The sequence below is a fragment of the Lynx canadensis genome, chromosome A2 (assembly GCF_007474595.2).
Source record: "Lynx canadensis isolate LIC74 chromosome A2, mLynCan4.pri.v2, whole genome shotgun sequence".
NCBI classification, from domain to species: Eukaryota; Metazoa; Chordata; class Mammalia; order Carnivora; family Felidae; genus Lynx; species Lynx canadensis.
Genome location: NC_044304.2, coordinates 120,307,924 through 120,324,762, shown reverse-complemented (window position 1 = coordinate 120,324,762; position 16,839 = coordinate 120,307,924). Strand labels below are relative to the sequence as shown.

The 16,839-nt window shown below is 41.5% G+C and overlaps 1 protein-coding gene across 1 annotated transcript in view; it reads left to right on the top strand.

The window, feature by feature from the left end:
• Positions 1-4,205: 4,205 nt before the first annotated feature.
• The window catches only part of CPVL (carboxypeptidase vitellogenic like), a 114,035-nt gene continuing 101,401 nt past the window's right edge, over positions 4,206-16,839 (top strand). Inside the window, exons 1-2 of the mRNA XM_030295166.1 lie at positions 4,206-4,371; positions 12,405-12,523. Coding sequence (XP_030151026.1) covers positions 4,209-4,371; positions 12,405-12,523 — 282 coding nt within the window. The 5' untranslated portion in view covers positions 4,206-4,208. The remainder of the gene's footprint in view (positions 4,372-12,404; positions 12,524-16,839) is intronic.

The window sequence follows — 16,839 nt, the reverse complement described above, 5'->3', positions numbered from 1 at the left end:
TTCAAATTAGGAACATGAGACCAACACGTGTGGGTAAATGCTTAACGACTGGATTTCTGGGGGAGTAGGGGTAAAGCCCTGATTTGTGCTGTTTGCTGATTTCTGTGGTGTAAATACTCCCACTATGGCTGATTTCACGATACCAACAAGATGTTCCTGAACACAGAGCTGGAAAGAAATGCACTGTAACCAACCGTTATGTAATCCGTCCACCAAATACAAAAACCATATCCCCGAGTCATGGTAAAATGTAGTCAATAGTTATGCAGTGATGAGTTTTGAGTATTTATTACATCTTTCAATAAAACCTATTTAATGGTAAGTTTTCATAGTTTAATCTTTAACAATGCCTTTGTTGAACAACTAGCTCTCAAAGTTCCTGGAAAGGTAACCATTGGTTTTAACATAGCGACTGGGGCCCAGAGAAGTCACTGTCTTGCCAAATGGTCAGTGAATGAGTTGGCAGAAGCTGGATTAGTGTCAGTTTTTCTAAAAATCAAATTTCTCTAGGAAGATTCACTTATTTATGTTTCTGTTTGTTCGTTTGTTATTTTTTTTACAACTGTTACAGGCTATGAATTGTCTATTGAGACAAGAACAGAATATCTGAATATAATTAACCAAATTTGGAAGTGTGGAAAACAGGTTGGATGTAGAGCCACAAATAAATCCTAGCTTTAAGTCTTGGCCCTACTACTCACCAGTGGTGTAATCTTAAGGAGGTCACTTATGTACTTCTCTGGCTCCAGTTTTCTAGTCTCCAAGATGAAAGAATTGGTCCACATGAATATCTAATATCTCACATCTGTCTAAAATACCATGACTCATTATTTAGACACATCACTTCAACAAATATTTGCTGATACCAATCGCATGCACATTTGTTATGGATTCTATCCCGGGGGGCATTAAATACTATATAATAATCGTAATTATTATTATAACAGCCCCTCACATTTATGCAGAGCCTTCTAATTTACCAAAGAGAAAGTTTCTTTGAGTCTTGAGGTTCTGTGGTTCTAGGAGATCAAGACAGACCTCCATAGAATGTTAGAGAAAGAAGAGTGCATTCCAGAAGAGCAAACAGAACACTTATTCCTGGGAAACGCAAGAGGTCATAACCAGGTAGTACCAAGGAATGAGGAACAAGCATTTTTTTTTTTTTTGCCACATCTATCAGCTGTTTCACTTTCTCTTAACAAAAAAGCAAAGCTGAAAACTATTTTTTTCTGATGATAAGATTAATTATTGTAGAAAATTTAGAAGTTTTAAAGAAGTATTAAATAAGGAGAAACTACCCTATATCCAATATAATAGCCTGCTTTTCCTTTTCCCATTCTTGCCATTTTAATTGCTGTGTATAATTCCATCTTTTTGTTGTATAATAACTGACTTATTGTAAATTGTTTATAGTGTTGATAGTTTTTGTTATTCTAAGGAACACAGTGATAAATATCTGTGTTTATATTTAAAAAATTGTATGCTGAACATATGGCTTCCAGCTGTAATATTTAAGGATTAGTGAGACAATTTTAGCAAATCATATACCTTTGACCTTTAGCTTACTTGATTCTGCCAATATTGCTTTGTATTTACTTAGATTTTATGTTTCTAAACATTAAGAGGAACAGTTTGTCTGAATCCTTCAATATGATATATTTGAACTGGAAATAGCACCAATGTTTTCATATTATTCCAAATAGATATGATAAATTGTATGGTGAATACTCCCTCTCCCCCCCCCCCCGCCCCCCGCCGCCCCCGCCCTCCAGTTCTTTAGGCAATTGCTTCTAGTAGAGGATGTTTTGTTTAGAAAGTACTCAGTAAATGTTCGATACATTAAAAGATTCAGGCTAATTTAGTATAAACAAAAACATTTGAGAAGGATTTAAGAAGAAAACAACACTTCCTTATTCGTGATAATAGCCTTCATTTTCATTAGCAGACATGACAGCCAAGCAGAGTTCAGGAATTCTGGCAGTTAAATGAGAATTATGCGATGAAGTATGTTGTTGCTTTAATTCACCTCCATGAGAAACCATGACTCTAATATTTATTTGATTAAATGTTAATGAGATCTACTAAATTGACCGAACTCTTACTTTTATGTATTAGATTTATGTCAATTACAACAAGAGGAGTTTTACCTCTTTCCTTTTTTAACATCTCTGAGTCAACATCTGCTTTCAAGGGAGGTGTTGTAACTACCCTGGTTATTTAAATATTAATGACTTCCATTAAAGGGAGCTGGAAGTTTGCAGCAGGAAGATTGAGAAATTAGATGGTGTGATTAGTTCCTTATTTCTGCCGCCAGGAAAAAAACTTCTTACTGGAAGAGCTTTTTCCAGTATTTTTTTAATTCCACAGATCTTCTTTTTTTTCCCCCCCGAACCAGTTGGAGAGTAAGATTGTTGATTTCAAGTATTCCTTGAAAGTAGCTACAGTATTAAAACAAGTTCACATAATTAATTTAGTGCCATAGTGGTCAGTACCTTGGGCTTCTTGGGACTAACTTCAGTTTTTAAATTCATTTTGTTCCTTATGATAGTCCATAATAGGCAAGGCCAGTTTTTAGCTGCATATTGTATTTGGTTGGGCTTGTTTACATGAAGCATGGGGAATTCTATTCAGTTAACCATGAAAGACTTGACAAAATTATATATTTGATCACATTATAATTATAAATGTTTATCTTAATGGGGAAATGTGTCTGAAAAGCTTTTAAAATTTGCTACAAACAGTATTTTCATTTTATGCTAACTTGGGTTGCGACAAGCCTGTGGTAATAGATTTTTATACATTTCATGTTTTTAAGATGTTTTAATGGCATGGTATTTTAAGGCACTGAACAGTCCGAAGCAGGCATTATATTTGCATAATTGTATATTTATTTTTACATCCAGAAACCTAAGTGAGTAAAGTATTTATTAGTTTCATGTACTTTATTTAGACTTTAGAGCTAAGAATTCGGATCTTGCTTAAATGGTAGTAGGTGCCGAGTAATGTAATAGCACTGATGGAAGATCCTAATTCTTAGCGTTAAGGATTAAGGTGAAGTAAATGAGGCACTTGACTAGGGTATAAAATGTAAGAGAGTGCCAAAAAACTCGATAATCATGATAAATAGTATTTTTATGCAACATCTGGAAAAAAATAAAAATTAATGCAGGAAAATCCACGATGAACAAAACATCACAATTCTGGAAAAAGATGAGATCTGACCCTGCATCTGCCCCTAACTCACCTTGTGCCAGGTTTTGGCCTTGACTGGGTTTATCATGTTCTTGGCTGTGGCATTCCTTATCCAAGGAATCAACATTTCCTTATCTAACATTAGTGCCATTAAACTTTGATTTCCTGGTTGAGTTATTAGGATATTCAAATCAGCTAAAAATACATGGGGAAGCCTATTGTAAATACAAATTACATATTTATTTACAAATTTAGGGAAATCGCCGACTTTAAGTCACTGCTATTATCAGCTGAGGTGAGTAGTCTAAGCAAGCATCAGATTTGAAGACCTTTGAAAAACTGTTCACAAAGGTTGAGGCCTAGCTCTTGAGTTTATCAGCTAGCAATAAAGGCAGAGACCTGAAGATAGTTGTAGGACCTTCCCTTTCTTCTTTCTTTTTTGTTCTTGAATGCAAAGTTTGTGATTTGTAAGAGACAGAAGAGGTAAGCAGAAATCCACTTGGTTTATTTTAAATTTCTCTGCCCAAGTGCCCATGGACAACTGAAGTCTCACTTTTGCTCAAGCTGTCCCCCCCATAAGTGATGCTTTCTCCATTTCTCCTGCCCATCTGGGTTTCACCCACCCTTCCTTCACACCTAATCTTGTTAAGGCCTTCCTAGGTTCTCTTGGCCAGAGATATGTTCTCAGTCCTGTGCCTTCCCGTGGTAGGTAAGCATCTCTACCACATATTTGGTGATAAGTTACAGAGTCCTTGTTGTCTTGAAGTTTTATCTGATCCTGCATTGAGTTTACTTTTCAGACCACAGTTTTAGAAATATAAATTGTTTCTCTAGTTAGATTGTGAATCCTTGAATAGCCCCGGGCCTTTACACAGAATATTTATTCATTTATTTTACAATATATATTTTTTTTTTAATGAAATAAATGAATGTCTTGTATGTAAAAGGGCTGGGTAAATATTTAGTCTTTGGATTCATTTCTTTTCATCCTAGGCCTAGAGAGACCGGTTGGTGCCATGTGGAAGACGATTGTTTTGGTGGTCGTGTTCATGTTCAGCCCTGGTGGCGGGATCTTTCACTCCTTATACAAAAATGTTCGGGTTTCCGTACCACATAAGGGAAACGTAGGAGAGCCATTATTTCTTACTCCCTATATTGAAGCTGGGAAACTTGAAGAAGGTAAGTTTAATAAAATCAGAAAACCACTGGGGTATTTTCAACAGTTTGGGGTTTTGTTTCATTTTGTTTTTTAGCAGTTATTTTACAGGATTCAAAATACATTCTGGTATTTTTTTTTTTTTTTTTCATTCTGGTATTTTTTAACCCAGCTGTTTTATTTCAAATATTAACGATTCGATGTCATGTATTATCAGAGTTTTGAGCTAAAATGAGAGTTTGGCAGGGACAGATTATCTGGTGGTCGAGTACCTACATTTCTATTTATAAAACTAGCGTAGTGCCTGTCCCCAGCTGGGCAATAATAAATACTAACCTTAGAACTTACTACACATACTGGTTCCGAGGATTCTACGTAAACTCACGTCAGCATCTTAACAACCCAGGCAGGTGTACCCATTTCACATCTAAGAACACTAAAGCAGAACGAGATTAAGTTACTTGCCAGAGTTGGGGGCACCTGGGTGGCTTCTTCAGTTAAGCATCCGACTCTTAATTGAGGCTCAGGCCATGACCTCACTGTTTGTGAGTTCAAGCCCCACATCAGGCTCTGCACTGACAACACAGAGCCTGCTTGGTATTCTCTCTCTCTGCCTCTGTCTAGCCCTCTCTTGTTTGCTTGCTCTCTCTGTCTCTCTCTCTCTCTCTCAAATAGATAAATAGGGGCGCCTGGGTAACTCAGTCAGTTAGGCGTCTGACTTCAGCTCAGGTCATGATCTCACAGTTCGTGAGTTCGAGCCCTGCACTGGGCTCTGTGCTGACAGTTCAGAGCCTGGACCCTGCTTTGGCTTCTGTGTCTCCCTCTCTCTCTCCACTCCTCCCCCACTCACTCTGTCTCTCTCTCTCTCTCTCTCTCTCTCTCTCAAAAATAAATAAAAACATTTAAAAAAATTAAAAAATAGATAAATAAACTTAAAAAAATTTTTTTAAAGTTACTTGGAGAGTCACAGCTGGTAGGTGCAGGATTCACACCCAGACAGCCTCCCTCCGGAGTCTATGACCACAGGCATACTGTTGGGCCCCTCTGCACGGCAAGTTACTCAAACATTCTAGACCTCGGTGTCCTCATTAACAACATGGAGTCACAACCACTTAAGTCACAGGGATGTTATAAGAATCAGATGAGAAAACGCACATGAAAGCTCTATAACCTATACGTTGCTCTCTAAATATTAGTGTTTGTAAATCACTTTTTATTTGGAAATTGTGGGGTTTCCAATAATTATTATTAATAGGAAAAAGGTGTTATTGGGCATCATCGGAGACTAGAATTTATGACCTGCCTCTGTTCTTAATGCTTCCTTCTGTTTAGGTAAATCACTGGGTAGATAACACTACTTCATCTTTCTGGACATCAGTGGGTTCCTGAACTATAAAATAGTATATAGGCAGCTGTTTTCAGGTGTTGTTTGTAAAAGGAATCAGAGAAATGGGGTAGTGGCTGGAGGGAGCTGTGGGATCAGGAAGGGTCTTTAAACCATAAGAGACTCTTAAAAACTGAGAATAAACTGAGGGTTGATGGGGGTTGGGAGGGAGGGGAAAGTGGGTGATGGGCATTGAGGAGGGCACCTATTGGGATGAGCACTGGGTGTTGTATGGAAACCAATTAAACAACAAATTTCATATTTAAAAAAAAGAGAGGGAGAGAGAGCAGGAGACAATGTATTTGCTGATAGAAATGATTGGGAAGAGGGGACAGTTGATTGGGATGGGGGACTATTCCACTCTCTTTAGATGAAAGATGGGGAAGCTGGCCCGTAGATGGAGACGTTGGTGTTTGCTTTGGAGGACTGACTGCTCTCGAATCACAGGTGGAACAACCGAGTTCGTGGCTGTGAGGCTGCTAGGTTGGTAGACAGCAGGGGGATGTGGAAGTGATGCTGGAAATTTGAGGGAAATAATCATTTTCAAGATCAAAAATAAATCTATGTACTCCACAAAGAAGGTTAAAAATAAAGCAACGCTTCTTCATTCAAAATACTCTCATAGCTAACAGGGTATTATTGTTTTGGGTTTTGTTTGGTTTAAAACCAAAAAGTTCTTGTATCCTGGGGGTGCACTGGAGTCCTGGTCATGTGTCTTTTTTCTGACATACACGTCGACTCCATGTTTTACCATCTCTTTCCTGAGAAGAGGTGGAAAACTTGGATAAAATCGTCAGTGTATATTAGTGTACATTTTCTTAGAATTTATTAATTTATTTAGAGAGAGAGAGAGAGAGCCAGGAAGGGACAGAGAAAGAGAGGGAGAGAGAGAATCCCGAGCAGGATACGCATCATCAGTGCAGAGCCTGATGTGGGGCTCGAAGTCACGAATCGTGAGATCGTGACCTGAACCGAAACCAAGAGTCAGACGCTTAGCTGACCGAGCCACCCAGGTGCCCCTGTGTACATATGATGATGTAGCCAGCGACAATGTAGTCAGAGAATGCAGTCATTCCTTTTTTAAAAAAGACTCATTTTGTTCTTGATGTAGAAAAGTCATGAGAAGATGGTATTCCGATAGTACAGGCTCATATCACTAGACATATACGAAGGGGCAAAATATCATCCAACTCTACAAAAACGGATCGCATGCATTCATTTGGGCTTCTTTAGTAAGTGGGTACTGATGGCTGAGATTATGTTCATTAACAACAAATCAAACCAAATCACTTAGTTAGAGCTGAAATGGCATTGAATACTCATAACCAACCCTACCAATCCACACAGAAGGAATTTGAGACTCCCAAAACGTTATATGACTTGCCCAAGGGTATGCAGGTAATAGGACCAGAGATGTATTTAAGACCCAGATTTTCTGACTTCTGCTCTGGGATCTGCCTGCTCTGATTTGTTTCCCTTTGTTTTAGAATCTGGTGCTCTTCTGGAGTGACCAGATGCACACACATGAAACCAATTCAGGAATAAGGCAGTGAATACTAAAATACTAAAGTGTCACATTTGAGGTAGGCATGTTGGAAATTTTGAGAAGGAAGCTATCCTATCGGTTGGTAGAGTCCAGAAAATAGCAATAGTGTAGTAAGAAAAATAACAAATCCTAATATTTAATAACTATATTCCCAATACATAGCACAGTTTCTATATGTAATAGGCATATATAATAAATACTTGCAGAATTTAAATTTTAAGCCTGAATATATGCCAGACATGGGTTTTACACACACAGTAGCTTATTTAACTCTCAGAGCAATGGTAATGAAGAATGCATAATTATTGTTCCCATTTTATAGATGAGGAAACTGAGGCCCAGAGGAATTAAGTATCTTGCTCAGAGCCATTTAATGATAGTAAGTGGCAGAGGTGGCATTAAAACCTATCTTTGCTGGCTCCAGAACCCAAGGTATGAACCACTGTGCTATGTGACTAGATCCAAACTAGGAAAGGATCTGTGTATACCGAGTGAGGAAAACAGTTTCAACAAAGGCATTTAGCGCAAGCGACGCGTGGTGGTGTGTCTGTTTCATACATCTTGGAGGAACCAAGTGAAAACACAGAGAAATCCATCTGAGAGACTGTCCACATCCCTACCACTCCTGTATTCCTTGTTTACAAACATTTCACTCTTGTGGTCATCAGCAGTAGCAAGGAAGGTTTCTGAGGGAGGTAGTTTTCATCTTCTGCCCTTCTGTGCCAAGTCTGATAGATCACCATCTGATGGATGACAACTTCTAAAATAGTAAAACTGATGTAATGTCACTTTCTAAAGTTCTGTTACGCAGTCAAAATCTTTGAATGGAATTTTGAGTGGCTGATCCAAATTCTGGTACATCTGGGTATTCACATACAGCCCTGATAACATAATTAAGGATAATTTTATTCATCCGCTTTACTGAAAGTTCAGGAAGCTCTGGACAGATGGTCAGCTCATTCCCCTAAATCCCTTTTGTTTATTGAGTCTGTCAAAACCTTAGGCGCATGAGTCTTAGTATCGCAATGGAACATTCTTGAGATAAACAGTAATTCACAAAAAGACAAGGGCGTTTTTATTTTTTAATCTCCCAATTAGCTGGCTTAGTTTTGTGTAATTGTAATTGCACGTTTACTTTCTCTGCAGCTAGAATAAACCCTTGAAACAAAATGAATAAAGGAGGCAAATTTTTAAATATTTACAAACACTGCCTTTTCACGAACTTTAAAGACTATTTTGTTATTAGGTGTCACTTTATTATCATTTACGGTCTGGCCGTGTCTTGTGCAGTACTGTTGATGACTGAAGACTTTGTAAATGTGAAATGCACCCTGATTAGCTGCTTCAAGCCCTTCTTTGGTCACAATCCAATCTTTTTCAAAGTGTTAATATCATAAACATTGGTAACTGCAGTGAATAATAAGGAGGAAGTGAAATCACTTCAAAGAAAACCTTTTCCTTTTTTTTTAAACTGTTTTGAACATTTGAATTGTGAGTCATGGTTCCAGGAAGTAAGAAACCCCTACATCTTGGGAGTTTATTTTCCACATTCCATTGGTAGACTCTGGAAGGATGAACCGAACATTTGAAAATACAGAATATCATTTTAGTTGAAAGAGCTTTTAATTATTTTACCGTGACTTCGTTAAAGGAAATTTAAGAATTGAAATAGGGTGAAACACTTTTTAGTGAGCCAGAAAAAGTCCTTCTAAATTCTTAAGACCTTAATAAGGCCTGCCTTCTTTAGGAGGGTTTTGTAGAAATATGCTAATCCTAGTGCATTGCCAGTGCGTAAATCAGCTGTACCTGTGGGTACGAAGACAAGACAATTTCCCTGCTTTCCAGTAGCCCCTGATCTTCAAGGCAAGGCAGGAAATGTACCTGGGGAGGTACAAGGTAGCAGAGAAACAACTTTGGAAGCTTCAGAAAAGGAGGGCTGGGGGAACATTGGAGTCATTGTCAGAGCAGGCCAGCAGACCTTGTGCTGTGCTGGCCTCAGAGAGATAGATTGATTCAATCATCTCTTTCCCATATTCCATTCCCTCCAGCTCCTTTCTATTACATATTTTCTTTTCTCATTCTTCTTCGACCTTTCTCATTTTTCTCTGTCTTCTTTCTCGAATCCCTGCTGCTCACATACCTCGCTGTGAGTCACATCTCATTTATTCCTAACCCTTCTACCTTCAGGTCTCTATCCACCTTTTTGGGGGTTCTCTGATTCTGAGAAGATTGATAGTTTGGGGGAAAATATGTCAGAAGTGTTTTCGGTACCACATTCCAGTTACAAAAGAAGTCTGGGGATATGATATATAGCATAGTGACTACAGTTAGTAATATCATATTGCATATTTGAAAGTTGCTAAGAGAATAGATCTTGAAAGTTCTCATCACCAGAAGAAAAAATTGTAACTACGTACGGTGATGGGTGTTTCCTAGATGTTGTGGTGACCATTTTGCAGTATATGCAAACATCGAATTGTTAGGTTGTACATCTGAAACTCATATAATGTTCCTTGTCCAATATATCTCAATTTTTTAAACAGAAAAAAAAAGTTTTGAAAGGCTGCCCAGCCCTGGAGGGTCAGCCTTCTTTGGGCTAATTGAGAGCGGAAGCAAAGTGGGGTGGGGTGGAGGCAAGGCTGCTGGAGGGAAGGGTGTAGGCTGGCAATCACCACTTTCCCTAAACATCCTTTGCTTTCCTTTGCTTGAGATGCTCCTCTCCCTTTCTTTTTTTTTTTTTTTTTTTTTTTTTTTTCTGGCAGCAAGGGATAGGTCTTTTTGAGAAGAGCATGGGAAGAGCTAGAGAAGCTGGATTGAGTTAAGCAATCTTCCCTGGGGGAACCAGACGCCGCCAGAAAAAGGCAGAGTTTTCTAGACAGCACGTGGGGTGGCCCACAAGCCAGTGATGATCTTTGCTTCCTTTGCCCGAGCCCTTATTTTAGATGCAACTCCGTGTGCTGAGTTTGATCCCCACAGAAAGCCCAGGGTGGGGGAATCGGTATCCACATCTTGCTCAAGAGGAAAGAGAGGCTCAGAGAGATAAGGCAACTTGCCAGGGGCCTGGTCAGAATCACAAACCTTGGTCTACCCATGTTCTTCCTATGGTACTAGCCTAGCAGGACCCTTCAGAAACTGCTCTTGAGACCCTGCCTTTATCCCACCATCTCCTCTGCTCCCAGATGCCACTTGTTCCTAATCAGCAGGTGCATTTCACAGGTAACAATAGCTGTGCTCCCTACGAGCCAGCTTCTTTTCTAAAGGTTGTACATGCATGGGCCCTTATTCTCATTGACACGTGAAGTCATCCACCTTCCGTAGATGAGAAACTGAAGCACAGACAGGTCAAGTGACTGCCCAGGGACCACAGAGATGGTCAGTAGCAGCGTAAGGATCAGCAAAGTACGAAGGAAAGGGAACAGTGCTGTCTAGATGAGAGTTTCCTTGCCAGGAGGCAGGTTCATTTTAAAAGAGGAACTTGCAGCTCCGATGCCATGGTGTGCTGATAAGTGTCACGAGCAGCTCTGTGGGGACGGGGTCCTGATTTGCACACTGATCTGCGCATGTAGACGTTCTTACCATGGCTTGTTGCCTGCTAGTGGTGATGTTGCTAATGCTAAGGTGGGAAGAGATGCTAAGAGCTTGAGAGCCTATAGGCTCCAGCACCCTGCTGAAGGCATCTTTAGTGGGTGGTGTGTGTGAAGGACTAAGCTTCCTGACCTGCTCCTCTCTCTAACCAGTCTCCTACTTAATATGTGTCAGACATAAATAGCTTTTCTTTAATCATTAGTTTTTACTGGGGACACTTGCTTTGTCAGCATTAAGGAATCTTTCTTCACCTAAACTCCCCTTCAGTTCCCCCTACCCCCTGCCATCCATGTCCCATTTCTCTTCCATTGTTTTCCTAATCACTGCTTGCTCTCCCTTCCCCTCCGTGTCACCTTTAGACTTTGGGACTAACTCTCTGGTTGAGAAGCAGTGTAGCAGGGTCAGGGAAGGAGCAAACTCTGCAGTCTGACTGCTAGGTTTGAATCCCAGCTCTCCTTTACTAGCTGTGTGACCTTGGGCAAGTTACTCACCCTCTCTGAGCTTCAGCTCATCTGTAAAGTGGGGATAATAATTACACCTACTGCATAATGGAAAGCCCTCGGTACTGTAGCCTTTAAAGTGTTAGCCCCTCTTAGTATTATTTACTCCTGGGTGTCCTCACGCTATCTGAGCAGTCCCTCTTTCCCCCTCCCTTTCCCTGTCCCTTTGGTGCCATAAAAAAGCCAGACCTCTGCCCTCTACAACTATCCTGTTGTCTTATTTGGTTTCCTGTGAGTAGCTATGAGGCCATGAGGTCACCCCTCGTCTCACTGCCTGCCTCTCCCTACCCTCCCAGCCATCCCCACTCCCCACATGCGTCAGCGTATTTCCCTTAATGGAAGTGGCAGGCCCCTTGCTTTCATGATAAGGAGAGTGTGGAGAATATAGGCTTTCCGGAGGCTGAGAGCTGCTTAGCTATGTTGTTTTCCTTGTACCCACCTCACCTTTTGGGACTTGGTGACTTCTGCCCTGGCCTTTGTATTTATTTCTATTTTATTATTATTATTTTTTAATGTTTATTACTGAGAGAGACAGTGACAGAGCATGAGCAGGGGAGGGGCAGAGAGAGAGAGAAAGAGAGAGAGGTAGACACAGAATCCGAAGCAGGCTCCAGGCTCTGAGCTGGGCTCGGACCCCTGAACTGTGAGATCATGACCTGAGTCAAAGTCGGGTGCTTAATCGACTGAGCCACCCAGGTGCCCCCACTTTGGTTTCCTTTTTAGAGTGGAGCTGAGGATAAGTGATTTTCTTTCTTTTTTCTTAGAAAGAAATCTTATTACAGCTCATAAATATATTTGGGGACCAAAGAAAAAAAGGTTAAAAATGCCCCTTGGCTACATTGTAAATGTGGAATATGTGGAACTGGCCAAAGCAAGCTGGAATTTGCTATAGTCCGTACCTTTATGTCAGTCTCCTGGTAGCTTTTCTGTTGGCTCCATCCCAGACCTGGCCCATGAGAGGGAGAAGACCAGAGATGAGGCAGAGATAGCTAACTCGATATTATTTCTCTAATCCTCGGCTACATTCTTTTTTTCCACTAGCAAAAAAACAGAGTTTGGTTCCTCCTTTCCCTGGATCGAATGTGAAGAGTTACGCTGGCTACATCACTGTGAATAAGACCTACAACAGCAACATTTTCTTCTGGTTCTTTCCAGCTCAGGTAGGCCTGCGAGAGCGCTCTATCAGAACACTAACCCTCGGGAGCTGAGAATGCTCCCCAGTGCAGAAATGTTAGCCTAGGAAACCATACTTTAAAAAAAAACAAAACAGGGGCGCCTGGGTGGCTCAGTCGGTTAAGCGGCCAACTTCGGCTCAGGTCATGATCTTGCGGTCCGTGAGTTCGAGCCCCGCATCAGGCTCTGTGCTTACAGCTCAGAGACTGGAGCCTGTTTCAGATTCTGTGTCTCCCTCTCTCTGATCCTCCCCCGTTCATGCTCTGTCTCTCTCTGTCTCAAAAATAAATAAATGTTAAAAAACAAAACAAAAAAAACACACAAAAAAACCAACTTTTTTTTTTTTGCATCTTTTAGATTTTTTTTTCTAAAAATAAGCACCAGTGACTCCGTGTGGTGTTCCTGTTTATGTGCAGGAAACAAATGTTTGCAGGCAAGGTCCAGCTCTTAAATTCCTTGCAGCCTTATTCAGAATATTAATATTACCACCTTCTTCCTGCCACCGTCTTCTTAAATCATTCTGTCGTTTTGTTCCAAAAATACCTTGGGCAAGGCTGGGCGGTGCGGAGCCGAAGAATGATAAAAGATGGGGAGATTCCCGAAATACACAGGTGTGATACATGTCGAAAGGTAGTTGATTGTGGACTTCTGTGGCTGCTCTGTCCTCTGTCCCTGTGGGCTTTGCAGTGCCAGCTCTTATGTTTGCAGTGCCAGCTCTTATGTTTGCGCTCCCTCCTTCATGCATCCGGTATCCATTAACTGAGTGCTACTCCATGGGAACATGGAAGAGAGAACTAAACTTATGATGGGGCTTTGGGGGAAGCAGTGGGAAAGCAGTGCTAATCTAGGATGGCTTCCAGAAGGTGAATCACTTACCTTCTCAGGTCCATACACACCGCTGGATACATTCTTGTACTTTACCAGTCTCGACTTAGCGCACCCAGGTGCACGCACACACATATATGCATGTCACACAGCTCTTCAGCATGAACAAACCACTTTTGCCTTACGGGTACTGTTGGGCAGAATTGGTAGAGGTGCTGAGCTGCATAAATAAATTGTATCCCACCCCAGGATAATTTTCTATTTTCATTTTCCAAATTGGATTTGGTTTAGAAGCCAGAGAAAACAAAGAAAAAGCTATCCCTGTGGAGGGTTGTATTTATATTTGCATGTGATTTGCATATCGTCATGTTGCATCTAGAAAATTGTTTAATCTCGGATAGTTTTCAAATCAAATTGCCTTTGTTGGTACTGTTGGGTTGGCTTTTCTTGACTTCTCATTTCTGCCTTCCCAACCACGGCTTCTGACATAGTTGGCCGCATAGCCAACTATGTGAATGGGAGGAAACATATTAGAATTGGTGAAGAATTCCAGATGCTTTTTGGTTGGGCTCATAGTAGTGTTCAGACTGTCGCCTACTCCAGGAAGACTTTCCCGAACCCTGGAGAATTTCTTAGTTCTTCCTTGATGTTATTGTTGAGTGCGCAGGTGGGGTGCTTACTGCACAAAATTGAAGGAGAGACTTCCCCTCAGGGTTATATAGGTGCCATTTTGGCACCCAAGTGTCCCCCAGACTCCTGCTGCCACCTCCCGTTGGTAGAATCCAACTGGAAACCAGAGGTGAGGGGTGGGGGAGTCCAGTTCTAGAGGTCTATCTACCAGGGCACAGAACAGAGTAGAGAATGCAATAGAGAAGCAATGAGGAAAACATCCAAATACTCAATACAACTGTCTTAAAGAGAATTGGTGTACATTAAGCCTACCAATAAGACCTAATTCTAACAGGTGGACATTTTTCTCGTGTTCTTGGAAATCTCTTCAACTTTATGCCTTCCGGAAACCATTCGATAACATGTGCAGTTTTGATATCACACCTTTCAATATCCTTGAATGGAGGCATTTATCATGAACCCCTTTGTATTAGTTCTCTATTGCTCTTGTACAAATTACCACAAACTTAGTGGTTTAAACAACACAGATTTATTAGCTCACAGGTCTGTAGGTCAGAAGACTGACATAGGTCTCACTGGCTAAAATTAAGGTGTCAGCGGGGCTGTGATCCTTCTGGAGGCTCTCGGGGGGGATCTCTTTCCCCGCCTTTTGCATTTTCTGGAGGCTGCTCACAGTCCTTGCCTCATGGCTCCTTCTTCCATCTTTACAGGCTGCGTCAGTGGGCTGAATCCTTCTCACGTTGCATCACTCTGGCCTACTCCATGGTCACATGACCATCTCTGACTCTTGTCTTCTGCTGCCCTCTTTTACAGTTAAGGACCCTTGTGATTGCATTGGGCCCACGGGATAACCCAGGATGATTTCCCCATTTTAAAGTCAGTTGACCGGCAACCTAATCCCATCAGCTACCTTAATTCCCTGTTACCATGTGGCTTAACCTATTTACAGGATCTAGGGATATGGATGTGGATACCTTTGAGAGCCATTGTCCTTTTACCAGAAAGAAACACCTTGCACAGCTAAAATGGTGTGGACGGAGGTGTAGTGTTGCCCCACGTACCCACTTGGGGGAGGGCTGGAATGGGGGCCTGAAGACGCGAGTGTAGCCTATGGGGTCACCTTTCCTAATCCCGCTCAGTGTTCCTCTGAGGCCTGCGGGGGGGCTCCACCTCCCCCTCCATGCTCTCTGCCTCCTTTAGCTCCAAGAAACCCCATTTCCTACTTTCTCTTCTGCTTGGGTGGCTGTTTCTGATAGCAGTAAGTTCCCCACTGACATCTGCATGTTGAGTCTCCAATAGTAATAATCCAGATTTGTGAAAACAGGAATTAATGGGGTGGGGGGGGGGAGAGAAGTGGTCCACTGAAAACAAAACAAAGACTCAGTCGTTTCTTTCTGAGGTGGCCTCTGAGCAGGTGTACAGAATTATCTAGAATAGAGGTGGTGCTCCAGGACTGGAAAGCCGGTCAGGGAAATGGGCCTAGACTCTGCATCCTCTCCTGGTTGCCAGACCGAGATCTGAACCCCTGCTGCATTAAACAGTGACGGGGCTGTTAGGGGCCCCCCTTAATTCATTGAAGACCTAGCGATGCATCCGCTGGCCAGATTATGCTCTTTTGGGCCCAGGACTGTAGCCCTCAACACATTCTTAGATGAGCCCAAAAGACATAAACTCGAGGCCGCCACACGGGAAAAAGATGTTAGAGCACAGCGTGTTCTATTGGAAGTGATAGGCTCAGCTTCATGGGGGAAACGGACAGGGATGAAAGGCTGACAGTTGTCACCATGTGGCAGCCAGGATAGATTTTTCTGAGACCTCCTTACCCAGGGAGGCCACATGCAGGGCTGGCATCTGAGGCCCCCAAGCAACCATTCTTGCCAAGCCAGTCAGGCTGTAAATTATGGAACAGGCCATATCTCCTTCTTGGGTGTAGAAGATAAAGCATGTGAGAAGGAGAAGCGGTGGTCACCGAGATGGGGGAGAGTTCCTCTCATTTGGCAGAAATATCCGTTCATTGCCTGTCACGGGGAGGCAGCCGATACTAATCAGGAGAGAAATGACCCTTTACAAAAATTGAAGGTGGAGAAAATAAGAGACTCAGGAAGGATGCTGCACTTGTAATATCCTTTGAGTATTTTTTTTGGGGGGGGGGGAATGCTGTTTCTCAAATTAGTTTTGTTTTCCTGTTTTTTCTGTGAGACTCCCCTGTTATTGTATACAAATCAGTGCATAATGGATTCCAGAGCTGGAAATTTTTTGGTGTGTAGCCGGGAGGCAATCTGCAAGAGAAATAATAGGCATTTTCCGTGGGATAAAAAGTATAATGAAGCCAATAAAAATGTAACAATTGTAATGGCTTTTGTTAATTGAACATTAACTAGGTACAAAACACCGTGCATATTCTTATTTAATCCTTACGAGCACCACATGGGGAAGGAATTGTTATCCTTGTTTAATAGATGAAGAGAATTACAGGGTAAATAATTAGCCCCAAGTTGACCAACTAGAGATTGGCAGAACTTGAATTTAAAACTAGGTCTCTGGTAGAGAAATCTTTGCTCTTGATCGCTGTGTGTTGGTCCTGAGAATCAACTAGCCATGGAAGGTGCTAGACTCCGGTCATTAGCATTATGGCTCTTGAGTTAGTCAAGCTTGCGTAAAATCTTGGCTCCACTACTTACGCCAGATGTGAGGATCACAGTACCTACTTGATGATGATTTTGAGACAAATGAGAGAATGTGGGAAAACCTTAGATTGGTGCCTGATACATAGGAAGTAGTGTTGCTATTCTTATTATTTCATAATTATCATCAGTATCATTAGTTTTCCTATTATTAACACAAATAC